Source organism: Salmo salar, chromosome ssa06 (genome assembly GCF_905237065.1).
Source record: "Salmo salar chromosome ssa06, Ssal_v3.1, whole genome shotgun sequence".
Taxonomy (NCBI): Eukaryota; Metazoa; Chordata; class Actinopteri; order Salmoniformes; family Salmonidae; genus Salmo; species Salmo salar.
In genome coordinates, this window is record NC_059447.1 from 22,400,230 (window position 1) to 22,428,087 (window position 27,858).

General features: G+C 44.1%; 1 protein-coding gene across 1 annotated transcript; it reads left to right on the forward strand.

The window, feature by feature from the left end:
* Positions 1–666: 666 nt before the first annotated feature.
* Positions 667–19,569, forward strand: LOC106606650 (voltage-dependent calcium channel gamma-4 subunit). The gene is made up of 4 exons (XM_014202993.2): positions 667–1,235; positions 15,852–15,935; positions 17,299–17,439; positions 17,896–19,569. Exons 1-4 carry the CDS (start codon positions 1,013–1,015, stop codon positions 18,429–18,431), a joined length of 984 nt encoding a protein of 327 aa, XP_014058468.2. The 5' UTR covers positions 667–1,012; the 3' UTR covers positions 18,432–19,569.
* The last annotated feature ends 8,289 nt before the right edge of the window (positions 19,570–27,858 follow it).

Genomic DNA, 27,858 nt, shown 5'->3' on the forward strand with positions numbered 1-27,858 from the left:
TATAGTGCACTACTTGACCAGAGCCCTATGGGTCCTGGTTAAAAGTAGTGCAATAAAAAGGGAATAGTGTGCCATTTGAGATGCAGGCTGTCTTATTGGCTTGTCTATAGTCTTCTCCAAAAGTTAATGTGGCATAATATTGTTTCATCAATACCTATAATAGCATATAGGCCTCAGGCTACATGTGAAGAACAGTGGTGTCCTACTGTCTGCTGTGATTTATAGTGTGTTTGATAGTAACATGTACTCAGTAAACATCTAAGTGCATTTTTTACAGCCTGTACAGAGGGCTTGGGCTATCCTGATTGCCAGTCTGTTTAGCTTAAATTATAATCAAGAATTAAACGAGTGACTGTCGCCATTTTCGTGGCATTGAGGGCAGCGGTAAGTAGTGAGAGTAGGTCTAAGGCAATACTGGTAAACACCACGTATCTGGGTGATATCTTGGGCAAGATATCTGGGGTTTAGGAGGGTAATTCAAGTATCCATGTCTTTGGCACATGAACCAGGCTTGACCTGGCTTGAGGGGTAGACCACAGTGAGAGATGTCAATACCAGACTGTCATTATTCTCTGCAGCCCCTCCCTTCCTAGTGACATCTCTCCATAGATCAGATATATTGACAGGTTATGATTCCAATAAAAGTTGGTATATGGGGCAGGAGCAAACCTGGAACATAAAATCAACCTGGGGTTAAATATCAGGCGATTCAGAAACTATGAATGGCCAAACATGTGGGCTGTCTGCGCGCGTCAGATCAGTGTGGACACCGATTTCTCTCCCGCTCTGATCACTCAAGCTGGCCGTCACACGAAGTGAGCGCTACAGCTCCAAGTGAACATTTTGATCCGGTGTCACCCATAGTCAACACGAAGCCTACGTCTCAGATCCTTGGAGAGGAGAGAGGAGCGAGCAAAGCGCAGTGGACATGCGGTGTGACCAGTTGACCCGCCGCGCCGTGACGCTCTCCAGGTGTGTGTAGACGGGGCTCTGTTGAATAATATGAAGCGCCATGGCGTGGTGTGACCGTGGGGTTCAGACACTGCTGGCTACCGTGGGGGCTTTCGCCGCTTTCAGCCTCATGACCATAGCCGTCGGGACGGACTACTGGCTGTACTCACGGGCATACATATGCAACGCAACCAATGCCAGTACGGATGACACCCAGTCACAACCCAAGAAGGCAAGGGGAGATCTTACGCACTCCGGGTTGTGGAGAATCTGTTGTATTGAAGGTAAGGAAAGCTGAAATAGGTTACTCTTTCTATTATACTTTGGTAATGTGAAGTCATGTTGAGTTCATGTGGAGAAAGGGTGCTTATGGGTAGCCTAATATATTAAGAACAGAAAAGGGAAAAGTATTTGGCTTCATGTTACGTATTTGGAGGAAGAATGATCAAGGTAATTGTCTGTCTCATAGAGGGGCTGTTTTGTTTCTACTATCAACTGTATTGGCTTCTCTTCACTAAGAGAGAGGAAGAGACTTAATAACGCCGTCAAAGGGTGCGTTTTTACGCGCGCCAAACAAGGTGAGAGTAAGTAGGGTAGTCTTTAATAAGGACTGTTTGGCAGTGATATGTGCATGACAAATACATTAAACGCAGCAGGTGTTGGCCGTAACAATGATCTAGTTTAAATACAGGGAATATGTTTCTATCAGAAACGACGCTATAATTCTATGAGTGGATTGTGGGAGATAATGGAGAAAACAAGTTTATCAACACACTTGTTTAAAAAGTTCATAAATCACTGAACAGAGTGAAGTTGGTTTATATTTTCACTACACTGTTGCTGTTTCCTAAACTTAAAGACGCTCTGAGGACCTTTATGAGTCCTGCCTTCAGGACGAGCTCTGCCTTCATTCACATCTTTATTGTATTTGAGGGTGTTGCTTGGCAACGTCTCTCTAATTGCTATGGAAACATGAGAGACTAGGTTTTAAAAATAAAGACGAATTTGTACAGAGATCTCATTGTCCAAGCAAAGTAAAATATGATGTTCTTATGCCATTTAAAGATGTACAAATGCATATATATTTTTTATAGGTATAGCTAGACATGCTTGCTTAATGTAGTTTTATGTGAAGTATTTTGATAATACGTCGTGTATAGGCTAGAGCCAATAGGCCTACATGGCTCGTAGTCTAATTGGTCAGAGGCGGAGGCAAGGGCAACACTATATTACCATTCAGCCTTTTAGAACCATTGGAATTAAGACGTTTTCAAGGTGTATGTTCTTGTATCAAACTCTACTTGAATAACAATGTTCCATGACAGTTTGAGGTGCTTTAGCTTAAGTGGGTGAAACAAAGCTGCTGGAATTGCTGTCCAACAAATCACTGACTTTATTTACCTGTATTTGTTTAGTTTTTTCCAAGGCTTTGGGATTTATCCTAGCCTATATGACAAGGTTGTCTTATCTTCATGGGACCTTAGAGCTTACCACCCCTATTTGCAAGCAGGTGTCCCTTCGGTCAACCCACAGTCACTCCTGACCTCAATGCTGTTAGTAATGGTTTGAGAATACGTGTGCTGAGGGGTGTGGATATCACTAGCAAGTAGGCATGTATAATTTAGCGCGCGGGAAGTCACTATTCTAGAAGCACTTTGTTGTGTTCCAATCGCAGACAGAGCAGAGCGCTCGATGCTGACGGTGGTGCTGAACTACGCGGCCAGAATGTTTGACGTCGACTAAAGCCAGAACTCGTCATCATACAAGATGTTGGCCTCCTGATAGTGAATGTATTTGCTAATAAGCAACACGGTTGAAATTATAAATATGGACAACATTTTAACACACTATCAATTTGAAAAAGCTAGAAAAGTTTACAAGATAAGCCAGGTTATTTTACACGAGGCTTCGGCGGCATAATCAATTTATGTCATCCAAAAGGTAGGCCTATGTCTGTTTCTGTGTGTTCAGCTCCTATTCAAGACAAATGATTCATCTTTCCTGATCTATCCATGTCCGCTCCACACCACAGACATCCACGAGCGCATGGACGCGCCTGATGCCGGTAATTTTTTGAAAATCAGGCGTGGCTCGGGCCCCCTCTGCGTGGCATGGACAGGCCCATCAGAGATTACAAATGGCTTGGCAGCCGGATTGCAGTATCTCTGATGTGGTTATCACACAGTGCTGTCACTGCATGAATGGTTTATTGCACCTACTGGCTGCTTTCTATAGGAAAAGAACAGCTGGAAAAGGAAAGGCTGAGCAAGTTTGATGAGCATGGATGATGGCAGACCTATGATTGGTATAGCTTTTCAACACATCAGTAGTTATGTAGGCTATCAAATATATTACAGGCCATGATAGTCTAATTAGGACAACCTAGTTGATTTTTCAATATATCCCCGCCGTTTTTCAACATCCTATTCCCTGTCGTTTCTTTCAGCCCTGCAAATAGCCTATCTATTCCGTGTAACATACAGCACGGTAGTAAACATAACAGGAACCAAACAATCTATGACACCAAATAAGATAACAGTGCTTGATGTGTATGAATGATGTAAACGTGTGACGAAATGTTCGCATCCATTATGACGCCACGCTATAAAAGCGCTGCATCGTCCATCAACCATCATAAATCCATCAGACATGGACACCCACATCGACTTAGTTGACACCTTGACCCTGTCAATCAAGATGGCAATTGAAATGGACAAGAGAGTGAAGTCTCGAGAATTAACTGAGCGTTTGAAACGAGTCGTTGCTACCGCCCAAGGACTGAGCCTTCGACCTGAGGCCGGGGATTGGAGCCCCATTCCCAATACTAGCCCCGCGGAGAAACTCGCTCCAAAAGCCATCCAGAACCTTGAGACCCCGCTGGGCTCAGGTGATTTCCGCGTGACTACTGCTTCGGCCATCAACTGTGACCTCGCCGCTGCTGCCATTGGTACAACCATTGCTAATGGACTCGCCGCGGCCATCGCCTCGTCTTCTGGTAACCGTGGCACCGCCGCAGCGGCTACCAAGACCTCAGAGACCCTCGAGATCATTGAGACCCCTGGAGCGCGTGCAACCGACTCCGGGTCGTTGCAGACATCGGGTTATGATTTCAGCGAGCAGATGCAGATGACATACACATGGGCGACTGTCCAGCCCATGGCCTATTGCTGCGGCTGTTATGCGCCACCTCAGGTGTACTATAACACATACAGCTGGGAGATGTACAGCCAGCACACCTCTGTCACCTAAAGACAAGCAAGACAGACACTTTTTTCCTTACAAGATTTAGTTGTAACCTTTATTTTTTACACATGTAGCAAAATAAAAGTCTGAAAAGAGAATCCAGTCTCTGTATGTCTTTTTATTTAGGATAGTTTAGTTTTGTTTAGCCAAGTTTCATTTTTATTATGTAGCTGAAAGCTGAATGGAGCAGTATGCAGTTCTATAAGTAGCCTAAAGAAACCAGAAGTCATCAAGGAAAGGGAAAAAAGCAAACAAGCATTTCTATATTTTTGACTGCTATGTTTGTTTGCTACAGTTCTTGCATGTACAGAGGTTCCACAGTTATTGTATATATCTGGATAGACTATAAATAGGCCTATGTACAGTACTGTATATCTGAATAGACTATAAATAGATCTATCTACAGTACTGTATATCTGAATAGGCTATCTACAGTACTGTATATCTGAATAGACTATACATAGGCTATCTACAGTACTGTATATCTGAATAGACTATAAATAGACCTATCTACAGTACTGTATATCTGAATAGACTATACATAGGCTATCTACAGTACTGTATATCTGAATAGACTATAAATAGACCTATGTACAGTACTGTATATCTGAATAGACTATACATAGGCTATCTACAGTACTATATATCTGAATAGACTATACATAGGCTATCTACAGTACTTTATATCTGAATAGACTATAAATAGATCTATCTACTGTACTGTATATCTGAATAGACTATAAATAGACCTATCTACAGTACTGTATATCTGAATTGACTATACATAGGCTATCTACAGTACAGTACATTATGGCTAGAAATGCTATTTATTCAGACAATCTTTCTGACATTTAGATCAACATGTATTACAAGGCTAACAGATCAATGTACCACTATCAACACACCAGACGCCATTTGAGTGGACAAGTGTCCCTCGGTTGTCATGGGGACAATCATCAGTAGATAAGAACACAAGAGGAAGAGACTGTGCTCAGGCGTTGTTGACGCATGCCAGATCTTAGAGCAAGCAAGAAAGGTCAATTGACTGTGCACAATTCACTGTACTAGTGCACATGACAATACATACGTAACTTAAAATAGCCATCATATACTCTGCTGCTACTCCGTTTATCATATATCCTGATGCCTAGTCACCTTACCCCTATACATATCTACCCCTACCACTCCAGTATCCCTGCACATTGTAAATATGGTATTGGAACTGACCCTGGAACTGACTCTGTACAGTATATAGCTTACTCATGTTCTCCTTTTCTTCTTAGAACTATTTCTCATGTGTTTTGGTCCTACTTGACTTTTGTATTTCTTTTTTGCACTACTTCTTGATTACTGCATTGTTGGGAAAGAGCAAGCAAGAAAAGTATTTCACTGTAGGCCTACTTGTGACAATAAAAACGAAGAGTTTTTATTACTAACCCAAGATAGATCAAAGTCTGTCGTTTTCATCGGAGCAAATTAATCATAGTAGGCAGAACAAGCAAGGCGGTGGGCAGAGCCAAGAACGAACTAGTGAGATACTATTGGCGCTTTCCAATATTTATTTGCATATTTCTGCTAGGGAATGCCTACTCAGTGACGTTTGTGTGTGCAATTCGCCCTTGCACTCCTTCTAAATCTAAACAATGGAATTTTTTGAAAGTTTGGGAATGGGTAAAGTCTACAAAACGCAGTCCACTCTGTTTGTTAAAAATTGTAGTTTGGAAAAAGAAAACTGTATGAAGATCAAATGTTTCATCGATGAGAAAATTAGCAGAATGTGGGCCACTGGGCTTCCTCTCATCACCATATTTGGTAGTGAGTGGAAACGCCAACCGGACACTTCACATTTGTACATCTGGTGAAATATCTGGCTCATAGTTCTATCTGTGATGAAAACTTGATACTTGAAAAAGCATTCTGGTTAATGCAATTGATAGTGTAGTCAGTGCGAAAAGGTATTTGTCACCTGACCTCACAATCCAACTTCCAGGTCCATGCATTAAGTGTGAGATATGTAGCCTCTCGAGGAGTCAGCGGCTGTGACACCAAACAGTAGAAACACATTGTAACACATCTAAAACATGGGGACAGTAAGCACTTGTTGAGCAGAGTGAATCTTGAGCTGTCCAGTGTTGAAATTAAAGTAACACATAAGCAAGAGCTATTAGCATGAACACAGCCCACTAATGTGTTCATATTAGCCTCTGTGCTAGTTTCATTTCAGCACTGGACAGCTCATTTCTCCGTGTTCTGCTAAGGAAGTGTTCATTCTTTCACCATGTAGATACATGGGATAAAAATGTAAAAGCAGCATGTATCCTAGTGGCTTGTTTCACAAATTCTATCTTCAGATTGGTCAATGGCCATCTTTAATTCTATTCCCTTGTGATTGTAATTTCAGAAATTCATAATTTAGTGCTCTGGAAATCACTATTCCACAAGCACTTTGTGTTCCAATCACTGGTTCCAGTCACTGGTTCCATTCGCAGACAGAGCAGAGAGCTTGAGCGCTGTCCACAGAGTGTGGAGCTGTAAATCTTTGAATACGTTTGTCAGCAGAAGAAGAATCCCTTTTGTCCAGCATCCCCACCCATCAGCATCCCTGCCGTCTATGCTATTAGCTGTAGCAGAGAGTAAGAAGCTGTCCAGTGCTGAAATCAAACCCCTGTCATTTGTTAGTTTAATTTCAGCACTGGACAGCTCCTTTCTCACTATAGTGCTCATAATTAGCTTATTTTGAATCTCGCTTGGCATTCTCAGCATGCTCCACAGGTCTGTAATTAAAATGTGTCAGCCGAAAGGCCACAAGAGTGCTAATTAGCCACTGGGCTCTCACTTCCACCAGCACTGCCACTTTTCTACTCTCCTCTGTTTTCCTCTCATCTCTACCTTTTCCTTCCTTCTCCACCTTCCACCCCTCTCCTCTCCTCTCCTCTCCTCTCCTCTCCTCTCCTCTCCTCTCCTCTCCTCTCCTCTCCTCTCCTCTCCTCTCCTCTCCTCTCCTCTCCTCTCCTCTCCTCTCCTCTCCTCTCCTCTCCTCTCCTCTCCTCTCCTCTCTCCTCTCCTCTCCTCTCCCTCTCCTCTCCTCTCCTCTCCTCTCCTCTCCTCTCCTCTCCTCTCCTCTCCTCTCCTCTTGTATACTGCCCTCAGCTCTGCCCCTCCCCACCCTTCTCCTCCTATTCTCTTCTCTTTGCTTCACTCACTCATACTCTTCTCTCTTCTACACCTCTCTTCTTTTCTTCTGTCCTTCTAAACTCAGCAAAAAAAGAAACGTCCTCTCCCTGTCAATTGCGTTTATTTTGAGCAAATTTAACATGTGTAAATATTTGTATGAACATAACAAGATTCAACAACTGAGACATAAACTGAACAAGTTCCACAGACATGTGACTAACAGAAATGCAATAAAGGGGGGGTCAAAATCAAAAGTAACATACAGTATCTGGTGTGGCCACCAGCTGCATTAAGTACTGCAGTGCATCTCCTCCTCATGGACTGCACCAGATTTGCCAGCTCTTGCTGTGAGATGTTACCCCACTCTTCCACCAAGGCACCTGCAAGTTCCCGGACATTTCTGGGGGGAATGGCTCTAGGCCTGACCCTCCGATCCAACAGGTCCCAGACGTCCTCAATGGGATTGAGATCTGGGCTCTTCGCTGGCCATGGCAGAACACTGACATTCCTGTCTTGCAGGAAATGACGCACAGAATGAGCAGTATGGCTGGTGGCATTGTCATGCTGGAGGGTCATGTCAGGATGAGCCTACAGGAAGGGTACCACATAAGGGAGGAGGATGTCTTCCCTTTAATGCACAGCATTGATTGCCTGCAATGACAACATACTCAGTCCGATGATGCTGTGACACACCGCCCCAGACCATGACGGACCCTCCACCTCCAAATCGATCCCGCTCCAGAGTACAGGCCTCGGTGTAACGCTCTTTCCTTCGACGATAAACGCGAATCCGACCATCACCCCTGGTGAGACAAAACCGCAACTCGTCAGTGAAGATAACTTTTTGCCAGTCCTGTCTGGTCTAGTGACGGTGTGTTTGTGCCCATAGGCGACGTTGTTGCCGGTGATGTCTGGTGAGGACCTGTCTTACAACAGGCCTACAGCCCCCAGTCTCTCTCAGCCTATTGCGGACAGTCTGAGCACTGATGGAGGGATTGTGCATTCCAGGTGTAACTCGGGCAGTTGTTGTTGCAATCCTGTACCTGTCCTGCAGGTGTGATGTTCGGATGTACCGATCATGTGCAGGTGTTGTTACACATGGTCTGCCACTGTGAGGACGATCAGCTGTCCATCCTGTCTCCCTGTAGTGCTGTCTTAGGCATCTCACAGTACGGACATTGCAATTTATTGCCCTGGCCACATCTGCAGTCCTCATGCCTCCTTGCAGCATGCCTAAGGCACGTTCACACAGATGAGCAGGGACCCTGGGAATTTTTCTTTTGGTGATTTTCAGTAGAAAGGCCTCTTTAGTGTCCTAACTTTTCATAACTGTGACCTTAATTGCCTACCGTCTGTAAGCTGTTAGTGTCTTAACGACCGTTCCACAGGTGCATGTTCATTAATTGTTTATGGTTCATTGAACAAGCATGGGAAACAGTGTTTAAACCCTTTACAATGAAGATCTGTGCAGTTATTTTGATTTTGATTTTATTAATTTCTTTATATCACCTTTATTTAACCAGGTAGGCAAGTTGAGAACAAGTTCTCTTTTACAATTGCGACCTGGCCAAGATAAAGCAAAGCAGTTTGACACATACAACAACACAGAGTTACACATGGAGTAAAAGAAACATACAGTCAATAATACAGTACAAAAACAAGTCTATATACAATGTGAGCAAATGAGGTGAGATAAGGGAGGTAAAGGCAAAAAAGGCCATGGTGGCGAAGTAAATACAATATAGCAAGTAAAACACTGGAATGGTAGATTTGCAATGGAAGAAAGTGCAAAGTAGAAATATAAATAATGGGGTGCAAAGGAGCAAAATAAATAAATAAATAAATACAGTAGGGGAAGAGGTAGTTGTTTGGGCTAAATTATAGATGGGCTATGTACAGGTGCAGTAATCTGTGAGCTGCTCTGACAGCTGGTGCTTAAAGCTAGTGAGGGAGATAAGTGTACGAATTATCTTTGAAAGACAGGGTCCTGAAAAAGGGACGTTTCTTTCTTTTGCTGAGTTTATATGGGGGTCTATTGAGCCAATAAGGGGACAACCCCATAACATTATTTACCCTGATGACTAACTATAGGCCAATGGAGTACAAAATCAGGTGGAGCGCTGCTTGGTTCCTTGTGTTACAAATTACACACAGGTGACATTTCAATCAGTGAACCGCCACTCAAACTCTATCATTACTGAATGATTCATTTATTCCTATATTTAGTTCTGAAGCCCAAACCTAAGAGCCAGCTTATTATGTGGGTGGGCTGGATCTATGGAGATCCTGGGTGCATCTCAATAGTCTAAAGTGGCTTCCTCACCTCATCCTCACCTCCTCTCATTCAGTTGTACTGATCTGAAAACACAGGTTTGAATGCGAAATGGAGGATCCTTACAAGTGACTTGAATTTAACCTATCCAGTTTTATCACATTGTAGCAGACTGCAGATGCAGGAAAAGAGACAAGGAGAGAATGCCACTTTAGCCTATTGAGATGCACCCCGGTATTCACGTTGGTCAAGATGAAGGAAAGGAGACAAGGAGAGGAAGCCAGTCTGCACTATTAAGTCGCACCCCTAGCGATCCCAGCCTTCAGCACTCCCAGCAGCCTATACCACCATAGAAACATATTAATATGGCCGCTGGGAGCTGGACCACCCATCACAGAATAATTGTCCCTTCTAGTAATTACATTTCTATGCTACCACCTGAGAGGACCAGGGAACAGTGGCTGGTTGTTTTATAGGCTGGGGAACAGTGTCCTATCTGTTTACAGCTCTATAAAACCAGATTACTCCCCCTGATAGACTCCAACCCACAGCCTCACTGGCCCCTTTTCATGATGTAATGGTATACTATGCGGCTGTATAGTACAGTCAGTGAATGTAATGCTGAGTCCCAAATTGCACCCATATAGTGCATTACTTTTGACCAGAGACATATGGTCCCTGGTTGAAAGTAGCGTAGTAGTGTACTTTAAAGGAAATAAGGTGACATTCGGGACTCTGCCTTACATTCACTGACTGTACTCTACAGCCACCTCATGTACCATTACATTATAGCCCCCAGGCTGTATTAATGATGTGTCTATACTATATATTATAGATATATGTACTGATGTTCATTTGGAGGGTTTCCTTAATTACTCTGCCCATTAAAATATTCAACTGGAGAGATGATATGTCTTGAGGAAAAAGGCAGGTAGACACCAGGGAGAGCTGAGAGAGTGTAGGATATGATGCTGTGATACTGTAATGCGATTGGTCTATTCCACTGAGGCTCTCGCGTTATTGGCTGAGCTGAGATAATTCACAATAATGGCAAAGTACATCACCCTGTCACCCACAGCAATGATGTGCTGTGATAGCTGTTTCACTCACAGGGCATGTGTGTGTGTGTGTGTGGGGGTACATTATGTAATATCTGTGTTTTCTGTTTCAAATCAAAATGTATTTGACACATGCTTCGTAAACAACAGGTATAGACAGATGTGTATGTGTGTTGGGGGATATATTTCTTGAGGGCTTAGGGGGCTGTTGACAGGGAGTCATGTGACAGGCTGTCGGTGGTTGCCAGCTGTACTAAAGCACAATGAAGATGTCAAAGGCATCCTTAGAGACATTATGGAAATCAGGCTGTTGGAACAGAACTGGGGTTGCCATGGAGAGGATGTGCCCAGCGGTGGTCTCACAGGAAGGCCTCAGGGACTGGTCTCTCTCTCACACTCTGTCTGTCTCTCTGTCTCTTTCTTACTCTCTGTTACACACACACACACACACACACACACACACACACACACACACACACACACACACACACACACACACACACACACACACACACACACACACACACACACACACACACACACACATACCTTAGACAGACTGATAACCACCGCTCGTAAATCACAAGCCCAGGAGCCTGTCTCTAATCGGATTACAAATCAGATGCAATATTCTCTTTACCTCGTCCCCTAGACAGACACGTACACGCACGCACGCACGCAGAGACAGGTGGAAGGGGCCATGGCGGCAGACAGACTGGGGAGGTTGGAGCTGGGGTCTGAGTGAGATGCTCTGGGGGAGGGAGGAGGGGGAGGGGATGAGATGAGATGGGTGAGGAGGGAAGAGGCAAGAGAGGGGAAATGCTGGACATAAATAAATGACTGCTCACCCATTACGTCCATTCTAGCAATGTCATTGTCATGTCCAAACATCTCTTCTGTTAGGAAGAACAAAACACAGATGAGAATAACAGTCTTGGTAACGACAGTGGTGTGTATTCATGGATTCCAAGAGAAGCCAGGCTTCCCCCAAAATTAAGAAAACATTAAATTATCTATCTTTCGTCTCTCTGTGTTTTCGTAATTTTCTTTCAATTCGCAAGAGGCTGAATGTATCTCACCAGAGAAAGAATCTGAGTGAAACAGCGCCTCTCTGTTTCTCTATGTGCAGGCCATCTATCTGATGCAGTCTGGTCATAAAGAGGATGACATTGTTGCCGCCCGTAGCATTGAAGACAAGGGAAGCCAGCGAGCGTCTGGCCGCCCTTGACCAAAAAAGTATAAAATAGTCAATCAGCGTTGAGCTAAACTGAGTGTCAAAAGAAGCCAGCTTGGATTTGGCTTCACTCCTATCAAATCGCATTGAGAGCATACGTCATTGACAGAAACATCTTTACTGTTGCATTTCATTGTGTTGTTGTCCTTCAGTGGCTAGCTAGCGAAAATTGGCCCTTTCCTAAATTAGCCATGGATGGAGATGGGGATTTGGGCTTGTGGTTTTACTTAGTTATCCGTACTGGCCAATGATTATAAAGGCGATTCTGATCCAACCATTAATTCATACATTGTGCCCCTGGACTGAGAGGATGGAAGTTGAACATGTAGCTAGATGTAGAAGGCTAATGTTAACTAGCTAACGTTGCCCATGAAAGGAAGTTAGGCTAGTGAGCAAGCATTTTAGTCAGGTAGCCTAGGACAACAAAAAATAAAAGCGTGTACTGTATGACAGAGTCATAGACCGTTTTGTCAACATGAAAGAGAGGAGGATGGCATTGGTGTTTCTCTACAAGTAGGGTGAGTCTACATGTTTTTCTACTTAAACACACACACACACACACACACACACACACACACACACACACACACACACAGAGAAATCAGAACCATGGACTGTGACATCTTATTTAGCTTACGTTGATTGGACTAAATTGTTTTTGGTATATTTTAGTTGTTGAAATGTTGAAATAGTGCCGGAATAGTGGAGGCAGCTCCTGTTCTCTTTGTGACTTGTGATAACTCTCCATGGTTCTAAATCAACAGTTGTTTAGTAGTCTGAAAATGTCGGAAACAATAACTTGCTTGACCACGCTGTAGGTCATGATACTGTTTGTTACAATACATGCAATATGCTTTGTGGACTTCACTGGACAGAGGTTGGTCTCCGGTTTTGTGATGAAACGAAGGTGTGGTTGAATTTATTCTGCTACTCTATCTTCTTATTGTCTCGGCCTTTAAACCTATATGACCAAAAGTATGTGGACACATGCTCGTCGAACATCTGTTTTATCAAACTGCAGCGATAGTGGTCGATCAGGGCCCTGTCGTTCCATCCCGCTCCGGAGGCCAGGGTCCGAAAGTCCAAAGCGAACTCCTGTGCGCTCCTCGTCCCCTGCCGTAGGTGGAAAAGACGTTCACCCGCCACTCTGTCCTCAGGCGGGTGGTCGAAGACTGCCCGGAACTCTTCAAACTGGTCCAGCACCGCATCTCCTTCCACCCACATGGCGTTGACCCACTCCAGGGCTTTCCCTGAGAGGCATGAGATGAGGGTGGACACCCTCTCACGGCCCTAAGGAGCCGGGTGGACGGTTGCCAGGTATAAATCCAACTGCAGCAGGAACCCCTGGCAGCGGGCAGCCGTCCCATCGTACTCCCCGGGGAGGGTGAGGCGAATCCCACTGAAACCGGGTGCAGGGGGAGTGAGTAGTGGAGGCCCCTGTTGTGCTGGGGGAGGTGCTGGAGGAACTCCCTGTCTCTCCCAGCGGTCCATGATTTGGACAACGCGGTCCATGGCGGCGCCGAGATGGTGGATCATCGCCTCTTGCTCCAGGACGCGCTCCTCGACCCCTATGGTTGGTGTGGAATTCTGTAAGGGTTGCGGATCTGGTGGCAGTGAAGTCAGACACAGGAGAGCAGAAATAGGTAATAGCTGGAGCAGTTTAATTACAAAACCCACGGCAATACAAAAAGAACCAACATGGGTACAAAAACCCGACGCGCACCAGTAACATAGAGTACAAGCACTTACAAACAAACAATTCCACACAAGGACATGGGGGGAAACAGAGGGTTAAATACACAACAATTAATGAAGGAAATTGAAACCAGGTGTGTAAGAAAACAAGACAAAACAAATGGAAAATGAAAAGTGGATCGACGATGGATAGAAGACCAGTGATGCCGACCGCCGAACACCGCCCAAACAAGGAGAGGAAACGACTTCGGTGGAAGTCGCGACATACACACACTTTTTTGCTGTCCTAGGCTACCTGGCTAAAATACTTGCTCGCTAGCCTAACTACCTTATATGGGCAACATTAGCTAGTTAACATTAGCCTTCTACATCTAGCTACATAATGAACTTCCATCCTTTTAATCATTAGCCAGTACGGAGAATTAAGAAAAACCAAACTCCAAATCCCTATCTCCATCCATAGCATAATTTAGGAAAGGGCCAATTTTAACTAGCTGGCTAGCTACCGGAGGAAAACAACACAACAAGATGCAACAATTAAAGTTTTTCTGGCAATTACATATGCTCTCAATGGTATTTGATAGTCGTTAACACTTTTTTTATGCACCTGGACCATGCACAGCTGAGGTCGCTCAGTTTAGCTCAACAGTGATTGGCTAGTTTTGTATACTTTTTTTGTAAATGGAGGCCAGATGCTTGCTGGCTTCCCTTGGATTCAATGCTACGGGCGGCAACAATGTCATATTGTTTTGGACCAGACAGCATCAGATAGTCGACCTACATGTAGAGAAACAGAGAGACTCTGTTTCGCTCAGATGCTTTCTCTTGTGAGATACATTCAGCCTGTTGCGAATGGAGAAGAAAAAAAAATGGCAGCCATGAATACACGTCACTGTACTGGACCCTATTCCAACTACACTACTGAAAGAGCTACTTCCTGTGCTTGGCCCTCCTATGATGAACATAATGTGTATCAAACCCACTAAAAGTGGCAGTAATGAAGCCTCTTCTGAAAATGCCAAAGCCTGACCCCCCCTCCCCCCACTAAAGGCCTACATCGAATCTCCCATTCATTACTCTCAAACATTTTTTTAAAAGCTGCATTCCTGAAGACAAATAATGTATACGAAACGCTCCAGTCTGATTTTAGACCCCATCATAGTACTGAGACTGCACTTGTGAAGGTGGTAAATGACCTTTTAATGGCTTCAGACCAAGGCTCTGCCTCTGTCCTCGTGCTCCTAGACCTTAGTACCACTTTTTGACACCATCGATCACCACATTCTTTTGGAGAGATTGGAAACCCTTTGTCTACACGGCCAAGTTCTTGCCTGGTTTAGATCTTATCTGTCAGAAAGATATCAGTTAGTCTCTGTGGATGGTTTGTCTTCTGACAAATCAATTGTAGGTTTCAATATTCGTCGAGGTTCCATTGTAGAACCACTATTGTTTTCACTATATATTCTAGATAGCCTACTGCAGTGCTGTACTCTCCGGCTACCCGGATAAAGCACTAAATAAACTTCAGTTAGTGCTAAACACGGCTGCTACAATCTTGACTAGAACCCCAAATTGATCATGTTCACTGACCCCCCCTGTCTCAGCCTCCTGTGTATATTCTGCAATAGTCTATGTGCTGGGGGGCTAGGGTCCGTCTGTCCTATCTGGTGAAATTCTCCTTTTTTATCTGGTTTCCTTTGTGAACTTAAGTATGCTCCTTCTAATTCTTACATCTCTCTCTCTCCCTCTCTTTGTCTGTCTCTGTCTGTGTCTGTCTGTGTCTGTCTGTCTGTCTGTCTGTCTGTCTGTCTGTCTGTCTGTCTGTCTGTCTGTCTGTCTGTCTGTCTGTCTGTCTGTCTGTCTGTCTGTCTGTCTGTCTGTCTGTCTGTCTGTCTGTCTGTCTGTCTGTCTGTCTGTCTGTCTGTCTGTCTGTCTGTCTGTCTGTCTGTCTCACTGTCTCTCCCTCTCTCTGAGGACCTGAGCCCTAGAACCTTGCCTCAGGTCTACCTGGCCTGATGACTCCTGGCTCTCCCCAGTCCACCTAGTCGTGCTGCTGCTCCAGTTTCTGCCTTTTTGCCTGTGGCTATGAAACCCTGACCTGTTCACCAGCCGTGCTACCTTATCCCGGACCTACTGTTTTCGACCACCTCTCTCTCGCGCTCTCTAGCGCCCTCCCTCCCCTCCCTCCCTCTTTCAATGCAATGTTTCTTTCAATGTCCTGCAGGGATTAACGTAGGGAGCTGTTACCGTATCAACCATTTCCCAGATGATAATGACTATGACACAGACAGCTCAGAATACCTCCTGCGTGAGTGGTCATTATCTCTTCTCTTCTTGACTTCTCTCCCCTTCACTTCTTTTCTCTTCTCTTCTCTTCTCGTCTCTTCTCTTCTCTTCTCTTCTCTTCTCTTCTCTTCTCTTCTCTTCTCTTCTCTTCTCTTCCTCTCCTCTCCTCTCCTCTCCTCTCCTCTCCTCTCCTCTCCTCTTCTCTTCTCTTCTCTTCTCTTCTCTTCTCTTCTCTTCTCTTCTCTTCTCTTCTCTTCTCTTCTCTTCTCTTCTCTTCTCTTCTCTTCTCTTCTCTTCTCTTCTCTCCTCTCCTGTCCTTCTCTCCTCTCCTCTTCTCCTCTCTTCTCTTCTCTTCTCTTCTCTTCTCTTCTCTTCTCTTCTCTTCTCTTCTCTTCTCTTCTCTTCTCTTCTCTCCTCTCCTGTCCTTCTCTCCTCTCCTCTTCTCCTCTCTTCTCTTCTCTTCTCTTCTCTTCTCTTCTCTTCTCTTCTCTTCTCTTCCTCTCCTCTCCTCTCCTCTCCTCTCCTCTCCTCTCCTCTTCTCTTCTCTTCTCTTCTCTTCTCTTCTCTTCTCTTCTCTTCTCTTCTCTTCTCTTCTCTTCTCTTCTCTTCTCTTCTCTTCTCTTCTCTTCTCTTCTCTTCTCTCCTCTCCTGTCCTTCTCTCCTCTCCTCTTCTCCTCTCTTCTCTTCTCTTCTCTTCTCTTCTCTTCTCTTCTCTTCTCTTCTCTTCTCTTCTCTTCTCTTCTCTTCTCTCCTCTCCTGTCCTTCTCTCCTCTCCACTTCTCCTCTCTTCTCTTCTCTTCTCTTCTCTTCTCTTCTCTTCTCTTCTCTTCTCTTCTCTTCTCTTCTCTTCTCTTCTCTTCTCTTCTCTTCTCTTCTCTTCTCTCCTCTCCTGTCCTTCTCTCCTCTCCTCTCCTCTTCTCCTCTCTTCTCTTCTCTTCCCTTCTCTTCTCTTCTCTTCTCTTCTCTTCTCTTCTCTTCTCTTCTCTTCTCTTCTCTTCTCTTCTCCTCTCTTCTCCTCTCTTCTCTTCTCTCCTGTCCTTCTCTTCACTTCTCTTCTCTTCTTCACTTTTCTTCTTCACTTCACTTCTCTTCTCCACTTCTCTTCTAATAAATGTTCAGACCTCGTGACTGTGTGTGTAGTAATCCTAACTGTTGTTACTGCTCGTCATATAAAGTTATGGGTATTTTTTCTTATATTCCCCCAAGACGTTAGACTTTAAAGAGTGATTTTATTCAATGTCTAATACCCACAGTAGCACTCAGTGTGTACAGAAAAAAGCTGCAGGGAGTTTTTCCTCTGACTATTAATCGTGCCAGAGTGTGTGTGAGTGTGTGTGTGTGTGCGCATGTGTGTGTGTGACTAACCATACCTCTCTCTACTCCAGGTATTGTGCGGGCGTCCAGTGTGTTTCCTATCCTCAGCACCTGTCTGTTGATGCTGGGGGGGCTGTGTTTGGCCGTGGGACGTATCTATAGCAACAGGAACAGCATCCTGCTTAGCGCCGGCATCCTGTTCGTAGCCGCAGGTAAGCTACGCCCCCTTCAGGGCCTGACACACACACGCCCTTCAGGGCCTGACACACACATGCATGCACACACACACACGCTCATCAGTTACCTGTGCTCGGTCTGAATTGTGAAGTCCATTCACAGCGCAGGCTGAGAAGGCCATGAGCTGTCCTCTACATACATTAGAGCAGTGTGTTAGGGCTGGGAGGTCAGTCATGTAGAGAAGTGGCACCGATCATTAAGACTGTTCATTACTTATCAGACCAGAGAGAAGATGTGTCCTGGGATCTCTGACTGATGACTAGTATTATCCAGAGGTCTGATTACACGCTCCTCAAGTCAGGGCTGAAGCCTAATAGGAAAACCAATGGGCTGAGAGATTGTCTGATGTTCTGTCTCTCTCTGTCTCTGTTTCGGTGTCTTCCTCATATACACTCTCTCTCTGTGTTTCTGTCTTTCTATAACTCTCTCAGGCCTGAGTAACATCATCGGCATCATTGTCTACATCTCCAGCAATGCCGGCGACCCCAGTGACAAGCGCGACGAGGACAAGAAGAACACCTACAGCTACGGCTGGTCCTTCTACTTCGGAGCTCTGTCCTTCATCGTGGCTGAGATGGTGGCCGTCCTGGCTGTCAACATCTACATCGAGAAGAACAAGGAGGTCCGCTTCCACGCTCGCCGCGACTTCATCCGCTCCATGTCCTCCTCCTCACCCTACTCACGCATACCCAGTTACCGCTTCCGCCGGCGGACGTCCCACTCCAGCTCGCGCTCCTCTGACGCTTCGCAGGAGAACTCGCCGGTGAGGCTGAAGGGTGGGACCTCGGCAACGGGGCCGTTGGGAGAATTGACCATGTACACGTTGACCCGTGAGGGGGGTCTGAAAGGGGGCGTGACGGAGAACGCATACAGCCCCGAGCACGGCTCAGGCGATTTCCTGCAGTTGCACAACTGCTTCCCCAATGACCTGAAGGACGGGGTCAACCGGCGGACCACGCCCGTGTGAGAAGAGCTTTAGACGGGCCGGTGGAGTGAGGAGGCCCCCCTGATGTGGATGGAGGATGGAGGTGGGCCTTTGGGGATGGAGGACCCCATGGTAGCCCGTCACACTGGAGAATCAGAGTCAGAGTCCGTGGTTCTAGGGAAAGACGGAGCCAGTGAAAAGACAAAGCCCCTCCTCAGTGAAAAACAACATGAGAACGAGGACTGAGGACATGGACAGAGATTTAAGGATAGAAAATGTTGCCCGTGACATGGTTTCTAAGGGTCACTGGACATAAAGAGTGCTTGCTTCTTTCATGGTGTTCCTTTGTGCTTTTTGACTGCAACAGACTAGTCACCATCATTGTTTGTGTCGTACACTACATACAAGAAAACCATTCCCTTTAAAATGTGTCCTTGAACCGCGTAAAAGAGAAGAGAGTGGAATGTCCTCTTGTTAATGGATTTTGATTGCCAGTGTGTGTTGGGAAACTGTTGAGTGAATTGTTCAATGTACAACATTTCACACTATTTTACCTGCTTTAAGTATCGAACGTAGTTCAACTAAATGTATTGTCCAACGTGAAGCCCTCTGTCACCTGTGCATGCTACTGTATAGCCTACTGGAGTAGAGCTCTGTGTCTCTGTTACATCTGTTAGTAGCTACTGCTGTCCAGCCTTACTGTGTGTCACTGTCAGTTTAATAGAGAAATAAAATCCAAGGATTGAGTTCTCAACAAAGCCATTCATTTGTATCTGGGAAAAACTAAAGGGACATGACTGACCAGCGAACCCATGTTAAACTTAATTGGTTGTAGTTAGGTTAAGGTTAGGGGTTTGGTTAAGGTGAGGGTTAAGGTTAGGGTTAGAGTTATGTTATATCATGCCCCTTTTTTCTTGCAACCATAGTCATTTAATTCTGGACACTTCTATGATTAAATGACCATCTGTTATAAACAAAAACACATCCAAACGACTGCTAATTTCCGGATTAAGAATGTGTTGTTGTACATTTTCAAGTTTAAAAGACAAATAGCACCTTTGAATGTGCATACACTGAATGTACAAAACATTAAGAACACCTGCTCTTTCCATGACATATACTGACCAGGTGAATACAGGTGAAAGCTATGATCCCTTATTGATGTCACCTGTTAAATCCACTTCAATCAGTGTAGATGAAGGGGAGGAGCGGTTAAAGAAGGATTTAAGCCTTGAGACAATTGAGACATGAATTGTGTATGTGTGCCACTCAGAGGGTGAATGGGAAATACAAAAGTGTCTTTGAACAGGGTATGTTAGTAGGTGCCAGGCGAACCGGTTTGTGTCAAGAACTGCAATGCTGCTTGGTTTTTCATGCTCAACAGTTTCCAGTGTGTATCAAGAATGGTCCACCACCCAAAGGACATCCAGCCAACTTGACACAAGTTGTGGGAAGCATTAGAGTCAACATGAGCCAGCATCCCTATGGAATGCTTTCGACACCTTATAGAGTCCATGCCCTGACGAATTGAGGCTGTTCGAAAGGGCAAAAGGGGGTGGAACTTGCTATTAGGAAGATGTTAATAATATTTGGTACACTCAGTGTATGTTTAATTCTTTTTTAAATTGATACTGGATTGATGACATTTCATCCATAACTGCTAAGTCTAACCAGCTGTCTTAAAACTTATCTCTGATACCCTTCATCCTATAGCAATCTCAATTCATCCCCATCTCATCTCATATCATCTCAGTGTCAAAGATCATTCCTACTGCTCAGTCCCCGTAGAGTCCAGTCCAATATGGCCGACCTGATGATGTCAGTGGAACACCTATGGACATTCTGCAATCTTTATTTATTTCTATGTCAGTCCCCTTCCTTCAGTGTTCTAATCAAAAACCCTACTGAGATTTGACATTGTGGGGGCACTGGTCACAGGAAAAGAGCAGCTAACAAAAGCCGACTCGCCCAGGAATTAAGAGAGCACAGGACTTCTTTCAGCTTTTCAACAGCCAGGCCGGTGGTTGGATAAGGATCGGGGACCGACAGAGAATGAAGTAGCTGAAAGGCTACCTGTCTGTCTGTCTGCCTGCCTGCCTACCTGTCTGTCTGCTCTCTGTCTGGGTAGATGTGTTCTAGGTCTCCACCGTCCAGTGCAGAACAGAGAAGTCAATCTGAAGGTTGGGAGAAAGAAAAGTGAGCCATCTCTCGAGAGGCCTTGCGACAATCCACATCTGTAACCTGGAGCTCCAGTCATCCATGGCATCCTTGTCCTCCAACCTTCTCTTTCATTTTGGTTTCTCAGGAAATATTCCATTATAGCTTCTACAGTTCAACCCCTTAAGGAGGAGATTCAAGGATTCACTGCTTTATTGCCATTGTTGTGAGGCAGAGAACTGGACTATGGGCGGGGGATTTCAAAGTGGATGTTTGTCCCTGAGGAGCCACCGTAAACAGAAAATGCTGATATCATTGTGGGACCATTGAGAGTAGTTCTAACTCTGTTCTTACTCATCTGTTACAATTGGAAACAAACGTGTGGTGGTTTGAAATGTGAAAATGTATATACAAAAGTCAAGCCAACACAAACCATGTATAGAGTATTGCTGAATTCACATCACATCTTTTAATAGAATAATATATCAGACAAGATGTGATGATGGAAAAATACTTTGATAGTTTGTTGCATGGGTCATGCTTTTTACTCATGGATGTGGATACCATTGTTCCTGTCTGGGATGCCATTTAATACACTGAACACATTCCTGTTCCCTTCTGTAGAGTGATGAACGTAGAGGGAGAGGAACACATCTTTTCTATGACTGTGTTCAACAGCTTTAATGTGCTTTCAATGTTTTAAACAGGACTACTATTGCGCCTTGCTGTTATAACAATAAAACACACACGCACGGAACGAACACACACACACACACACACACACACACACACACACACACACACACACACACACACACACACACACACACACACACACACACACACACACACACACACACACACACACACTCAGTATGCCTGTACTCTTCTCCTCTCCTAACTCTGAGGAACTACCTGTTATTCCCATCACATCTCTGTTTGCTGATATTGCTGTTCTCTATATTTCTTTCAGTCTCCATCCAACAGTCAACATAAAGTTGTTAATATGAATGAGAATAAATAAAATCGGGGTGCAACCTCTTGTTCTTTGGCTTGTGTATGTTTTGTCTGTCATTCTATTGTGTGTCTGATTCCCTTCAACTTCCCTATTGTTTATTCTCTTTCAGGCAAGACAAGTGTAAAACGTATCACATCTCAAATCTAATGCATAGGTATAACAGAACATAAACAGTGTCAGTATTCATCTATTCATTCTCAGTGTTTTTCTTTATTGGTTTCAATAGAAGCTGCAATTCATGTTAAGCCTCATTCTTTTTTATCCATAGATTAACTGTACAATGTCAGGAAAACAACACAACAATCTTAACTGAGCAAGCAATGCAGGTTTTAAACAGGCTTTTAATATTGATCTGAGTGTCACGCTCTGACCTAAGAGAGCTGGCTTTTCTCTGTTTAGGTAGGTAAGGGTGTGATAGGGGGTGGGCATTCTATGTTGGTATTTCTATGTTTTGGCTGGGTATGGTTTCCAATCAGAGGCAGCTGTCTATCGTTGTCTCTGATTGGAAGCCATACTTAGGCAGCCTTTTTTCCCTTGGTTTTCGTGGGTAGTTGCTTTCTGTTTAGTTTGCATAACCTGACGGAACTGTTGGCTGTCATTTTGTTTATTTTGTCTAGTGTTCGTTTTCATTAAAATATAACGATGAGCACTCAACACGCTGCGGCTTGGTCTCCTCTATATGACGCCCGTTACAGAACTACCCACCACGATTGGATCAAGTGGCGGGCCCGAGCAGAGATGGATACCTGGTCGATGAAGGAGTGGACCGAAAGGAGAAACTGGACTTGGGGCCAGGTAATAGACAGGTATTGTAGCCTACCGGGGAAGAACGAGAGGCAGCCCCAAACATTTTTTTTGGGGGGGGCACACGGGCAGTTTGGCTGGGCCAGGGGTGAGACCTGAGCCAACTCCCCGTGCTTATTGTGGTGAGCATGTGCCTGCCTCTCGCACTCTCCCTCCAGTGCGCCTCCATAGCCCAGTACGTCCCGTGCCTGCTCCTCACACTCTCCCTCCAGTGCGCCTCCATAGCCCAGTACATCCTGTGCCTGCCCCTCGCACTCTCCCTCCAGTGCGCCTCCATAGCCCAGTACGGCCGGTGCCTGCTCTGAGCACCTGGTCTTCAGTGCGTCTCTCCAGTCCGGTGAGACCTGTTCCAGCTCCACGAGAAAAGCCTCCAGTGTTAATCTATGGTCCGAAGCCTGTAGGGATGTTCCATGACACGAAGCCTCCAGAGGTAATCCATGGCCCAGAGCCTGTAGAGATGATCCATGGCACAAAGCCTCCAGTGATGATCCATGGCGCCGAACCTGTACTGATGATCCATGGCATGGAGCTTGCAGCAACGGTCCCTAGTCCGGAACCTACAACGACGCTCTCCAGTCCGGAGCCTCCGGCGACGCTCCTCAGTCCGGAGCCTCCAGCGACACCACCCAGTCCCGAGCCTCCGGCGACGGTCCGCAGCCCGGAGTCTTCAGAGGCGGTCCGCAGCCCGGAGTCTTCAGCAGTGGTCCGCACTGGAAGCCATACTTAGGCAGCCTTTTTCCCCTTGGTTTTCGTGGGTAGTTGCTTTCTGTTTAGTTTGCATAACCTGACGGAACTGTTGGCTGTCATTTTGTTTATTTTGTCTAGTGTTCGTTTTCATTAAAATATAACGATGAGCACTCAACACGCTGCGGCTTGGTCTCCTCTATATGACGCCCGTTACACTGAGAGCTAAACCTTTGTAAAAGCACAAATCAGATGAAACGGTTTTCTTTGTTTCAGATGACGTGTCATTGTACATTGCTGGGGAATGATCAGTAATATACAGTAAATATGAACATAAAATGAACATAAAATGATGAAGCCTGTAGGCCTATCTGATATTCTGCTGAATGGAAAAAAACTGCCTCTCTGGTTTGATTGCACTCCATTTAGCAATCTACAATTCAGGTTGCTCTGAGATCTAGTGCTCTCTACCGTGTAGACAACCTCACACCACTGGTTCTTCTGGACTTCAGTGCCTTTGAGTACCTCATAGGGCGGAATTAAAACCTCACTCTCATTTGTGTAGGCAGAGTAATATGTAAGGTTAGCCCCAAAACATGTGTTGATCTCAAAGCAGGAAGCGTTACTGAAAGTAAGGTTTTGAGTTGAGAGCTCGAGGTGAACGAACCGAAACGGATCTCTTTGTCAACAACACTCTGATTAAAAGACGTGCGGTAGGTGGTCCTACATGTTGTTTGACTTAGTTAAAGGATGCAAATGGTATCCGTCAGATAGAAGTGCAGGGAATGGTACTGGAATGTTTTTCCATACTGTGATTTGCCATTTCTAACCGCTTTGTTGAAGTCAAAGTAGAAGGGTTGTGATTTAGGTTTGTTATTTGTGTATAAATACATAGCATTGGAATGCTCTCTGTTCAGACCATGTCTATGTGACTTTGCTTTTTGTTCGGCTATCTTCCAGGCTTCATCGAACTTTCAGTTGGTTTGTTTCTCATCCTGGAGATAGTTGGCTGCCTTTGTGTACATTTTAGGTTGTGCAACTTTCATATTTGTCATCAATAGAATCTGGGGCCATGTCCAGTGGGAACGGCTTGAACTGTAAAAACATTTCATAGTGTCAAATAAAGACATGCCAGGTCCCTACATCCCAGAGGATTTTTTTTAATGGAAACAGTCCAGTGCTTGAAATCACATTTGCATACAGCAGTAGTGGTGAGGATGGATTGTATGATGGAGCGATGGCTTGGCGACCACAGGATGGATTGTATGATGGAGCGATGGCTTGGCGACCCCAGGATGGATTGTATGATGGAGCGATGGCTTGGCGACCCCAGGATGGATTGTATGATGGCGCGATGGCTTGGCGACCCCAGGATGGATTGTAATGATGGAGCGATGGCTTGGCGACCACAGGATGGATTGTATGATGGAGTGATGGCTTGGCGACCCCAGGATGGATTGTATGATGGAGCGATGGCTTGGCGACCCCAGGATGGATTGTATGATGGAGCGATGGCTTGGCGACCACAGGATGGATTGTATGATGGAGCGATGGCTTGGCAACCCCAGGATGAATTGTATGACGGAGCGATGGCTTGGCTACCCCAGGATGAAGGTGCTTGTAATAGAGTTTGGTATACACTGATCGAGGGCAATCAATGACAATTAAATATGTATAATATAATGAACAGTGAATAAATATGTCACCAGTGTATAGTAAAGAACAACGGTCAACACCAGCAAAGTTACAGACACCAACCAGCCATTCTTTCTTTTTGTCACACTCACAGTCACACTCCATATCTAAAAACGAGACAGAAATCAGTGGAATATGATATAAGAGATTTCAACAAGAACCCAGGACTAACTGTTCCTGTTCCAATGACATTAATACAGAAGCACAATGACATTAATACAGAATCACAATGACATTAATACAGAAGCACAATGACATTAATACAGAAGCACAATGACATTAATACAGAAGCACAATGACATTAATACAGAAGCACAATGACATTAATACAGAATCACAATGACATTAAGAAGCACAATGACATTAATACAGAATCACAATGACATTAAGAAGCACAATGACATTAATACAGAATCACAATGACATTAATACAGAAGCACAATGACATTAATACAGAATCACAATGACATTAATACAGAAGCACAATGACATTAATACATATGCACAATGACATCATTTAGCTCTGTTCTAATGTTCTAAATGTAAATGTGACTGTCTGTGACTCCATTAGTCTTACGGTGGCAAAAGTTCACCTCACACATTTAAAGATCAGAATTTTTTAAACCTTTATTTAACTAGGCAAGTCAGTTAAAACTTCTTTGGGGTAGGGGGCAGTATTTTCACGTCCGGATGAAAAGCGTGCCCAGAGTAAACTGCCTGCTACTTAGGCCCAGAAACTAGGATATGCATATTATTAGTAGATTTGGATAGAAAATACTCTGAAGTTTCTAGAACTGTTTGAATGATGTCTGTGAGTTTAACATAACTCATATGGCAGGTGAAAACCTGAGAAAAATCCAACCAGGAAGTGGGAAATCTGAGGTTTGTAGTTTTGATTGCCTATCCAATACACAGTGTCTGTGGGGTCATATTGCACTTCCTAAGGCTTCCACTAGATGTCAACAGTCTTTAGAATGTTGTTTCAGGCTTCTACTGTGAATGGGGAGAGAATAAGAGCTATTGGAATCAGGTGTCTGGCAGAATCGCATGAGCTCAATCACATGCGCGGCCGTGAGAGTGAGCTGAGTTCCTTTTCATTTCTGAAGACAAAGGAATTGTCCGGTTGGAATATTATTGAAGATTTATGATAAAAACATCCTAAAGATTGATTCCATACATGTTGACATGTTTCTATGAACTGTAATAGAACTTTTTTGACTTTTCGTTTGAACTTAGTGCTCGCGCATTTTGCATTTGGAATAGTGAACTGAATGCACGAACAAAAAGGAGGTATTTGGACATAAATATGGACTTTATCGAAACAAAACAAACATTTATTGTGGAACTGGGATTCCTGGGAGTGCATTTATTGTGGAACTCAATTAACTGAGTCAGGAAATGCAAACGCACAGCCTGTCAAATAGTGAATCACTGACCTGTACTGAATGTTGACACGTGATGTTTGAATCTCTGCAGTGAAACTCTTTGTATTCACTTTGTTATTCCAGTAAATGGTCAATAATTTGTATGTTTTAATTACCTTGACAAGGACATTATGGACATGAAAAGGTCAAATAAGATAATGTAAGAAATCTTTCTTCCTCACTCTTAACACTCGTCACTTATCCTGGCTCAGTGCGGTATAAGACTCCTCAAAAGTTACTTTCTCTTTCAGTTTGCTAAATGTTTAACTTTATGAGGGTCGTTCAAGTTTTTAACTTCCTTATTTTATTTCTCCAGATTTCACAGAATTTTTACTTAATAAAAACACTTTTCCCATCTCAAGAGGTGAAATAAAGCAAGTATTTCTAGCCTGTCTGTCAATGGGTAACAGGGTTGTCATGTTATGCTCCACCCGCTCAGTTTCCCACCACAAAACACCAGATAATAGCCAAGTAAATGGCCAATGGCCAATTTAACAAGTCTTTATTCATATAAAAAACTTTTATTGAATGTTCCATGTGGTCTATATTGAAGGGCACTTCATTTAATGAAGCAGGCTTTAAATTCAATATTTGTGCACAATTTCTAATAAAAATATCAAACATATTTGTAAATGACACGGAGTACAGGTAGTGGAATATTAGATGAACAGACTGGTATTTTCAATACAAGCAACAGTGCACATGCTAACAAAATGTCTATCAATCACAGTGCTTTCAATACAAGCAGCAGTGCACATGCTAACAATATGTCCATCAATCACACTGTCAGGGGAAATATAATCAATCCAAGAAAATAATGCAGGTATAACGTTTTTAACAGGATAGATGTAATGGAGCTGATAGATTCCACAAGAAAGACGTCTGCTCTTCACAATATATGTCTTCCAGAAGGATCCGTAACTGAACACGACACGGAACTGTGCTCCTTAAAGAATCTGAAGTGCCCCTTTAACTCTACTTCATCTAATTGAAGTCACAGGCTGCAGATGGAGACAGAGGCAGTGGGTTTAGGTGACCCCGGTTGTGACGACAGTCCTGCCTCTGAAACTAGCCAATCACCAGTGGCCGAAAAAGCAGCGTGTCGAATGAACAACTTCTGTTGGGAGGCCATTCATACCACATGATGACGCAATCTCAAACATATTATTTTCTCTCTCTTTTCCTCTCTCTTTTCTTGTCATCATGCACCAAACATTAATGTTGGCCCATCACTTTGTAATTGACCCTTCACAATAGAACGAGACGTTCAGAGGCATAATGTGGTCTTTAAAATGCCTTTTCATACATAAAGTGAAGGAACTGTGCATCAAATCTATAGCCCATCAGTCAACTGAAAATACTTGATTTGGAGAAAAATGCTTACAGTTCCATTACTCCAGTGGAAAAATACTATTATCTAAGATTCTAATCAACCTTTAACTGTTCTAAAACGATAAACACAGACGTAGAAACTATATGAACACGATAGTGTATTGACACTCACTACAAAGGCGACATCTTCCTCACTGTCTAGTTCACGTTTACTGAGGTTGTCGAATGTAATTTATAATAAAGAGGCATCAGCGCAATTGATCTAGCAGGGGAAATTATCCTTGGATATGAATATCTGATACCAGACTACAAAGGCCATGCGAGCCCTTGAACATTTACATTTAATTGAGTTTTT

Excerpts from the sequence above, each read along its gene's own strand:
- LOC106606650 (XM_014202993.2), top strand. The coding sequence starts at position 1,013 with ATGGCGTGGTGTGACCGTGGGGTTCAGACACTGCTGGCTACCGTGGGG. Across the intron at positions 1,236-15,851 it reads GAGAATCTGTTGTATTGAAG|GGATTAACGTAGGGAGCTGT; the intron begins GTAAGGAAAGCT and ends AATGTCCTGCAG. Across the intron at positions 15,936-17,298 it reads CAGCTCAGAATACCTCCTGC|GTATTGTGCGGGCGTCCAGT; the intron begins GTGAGTGGTCAT and ends TCTCTACTCCAG.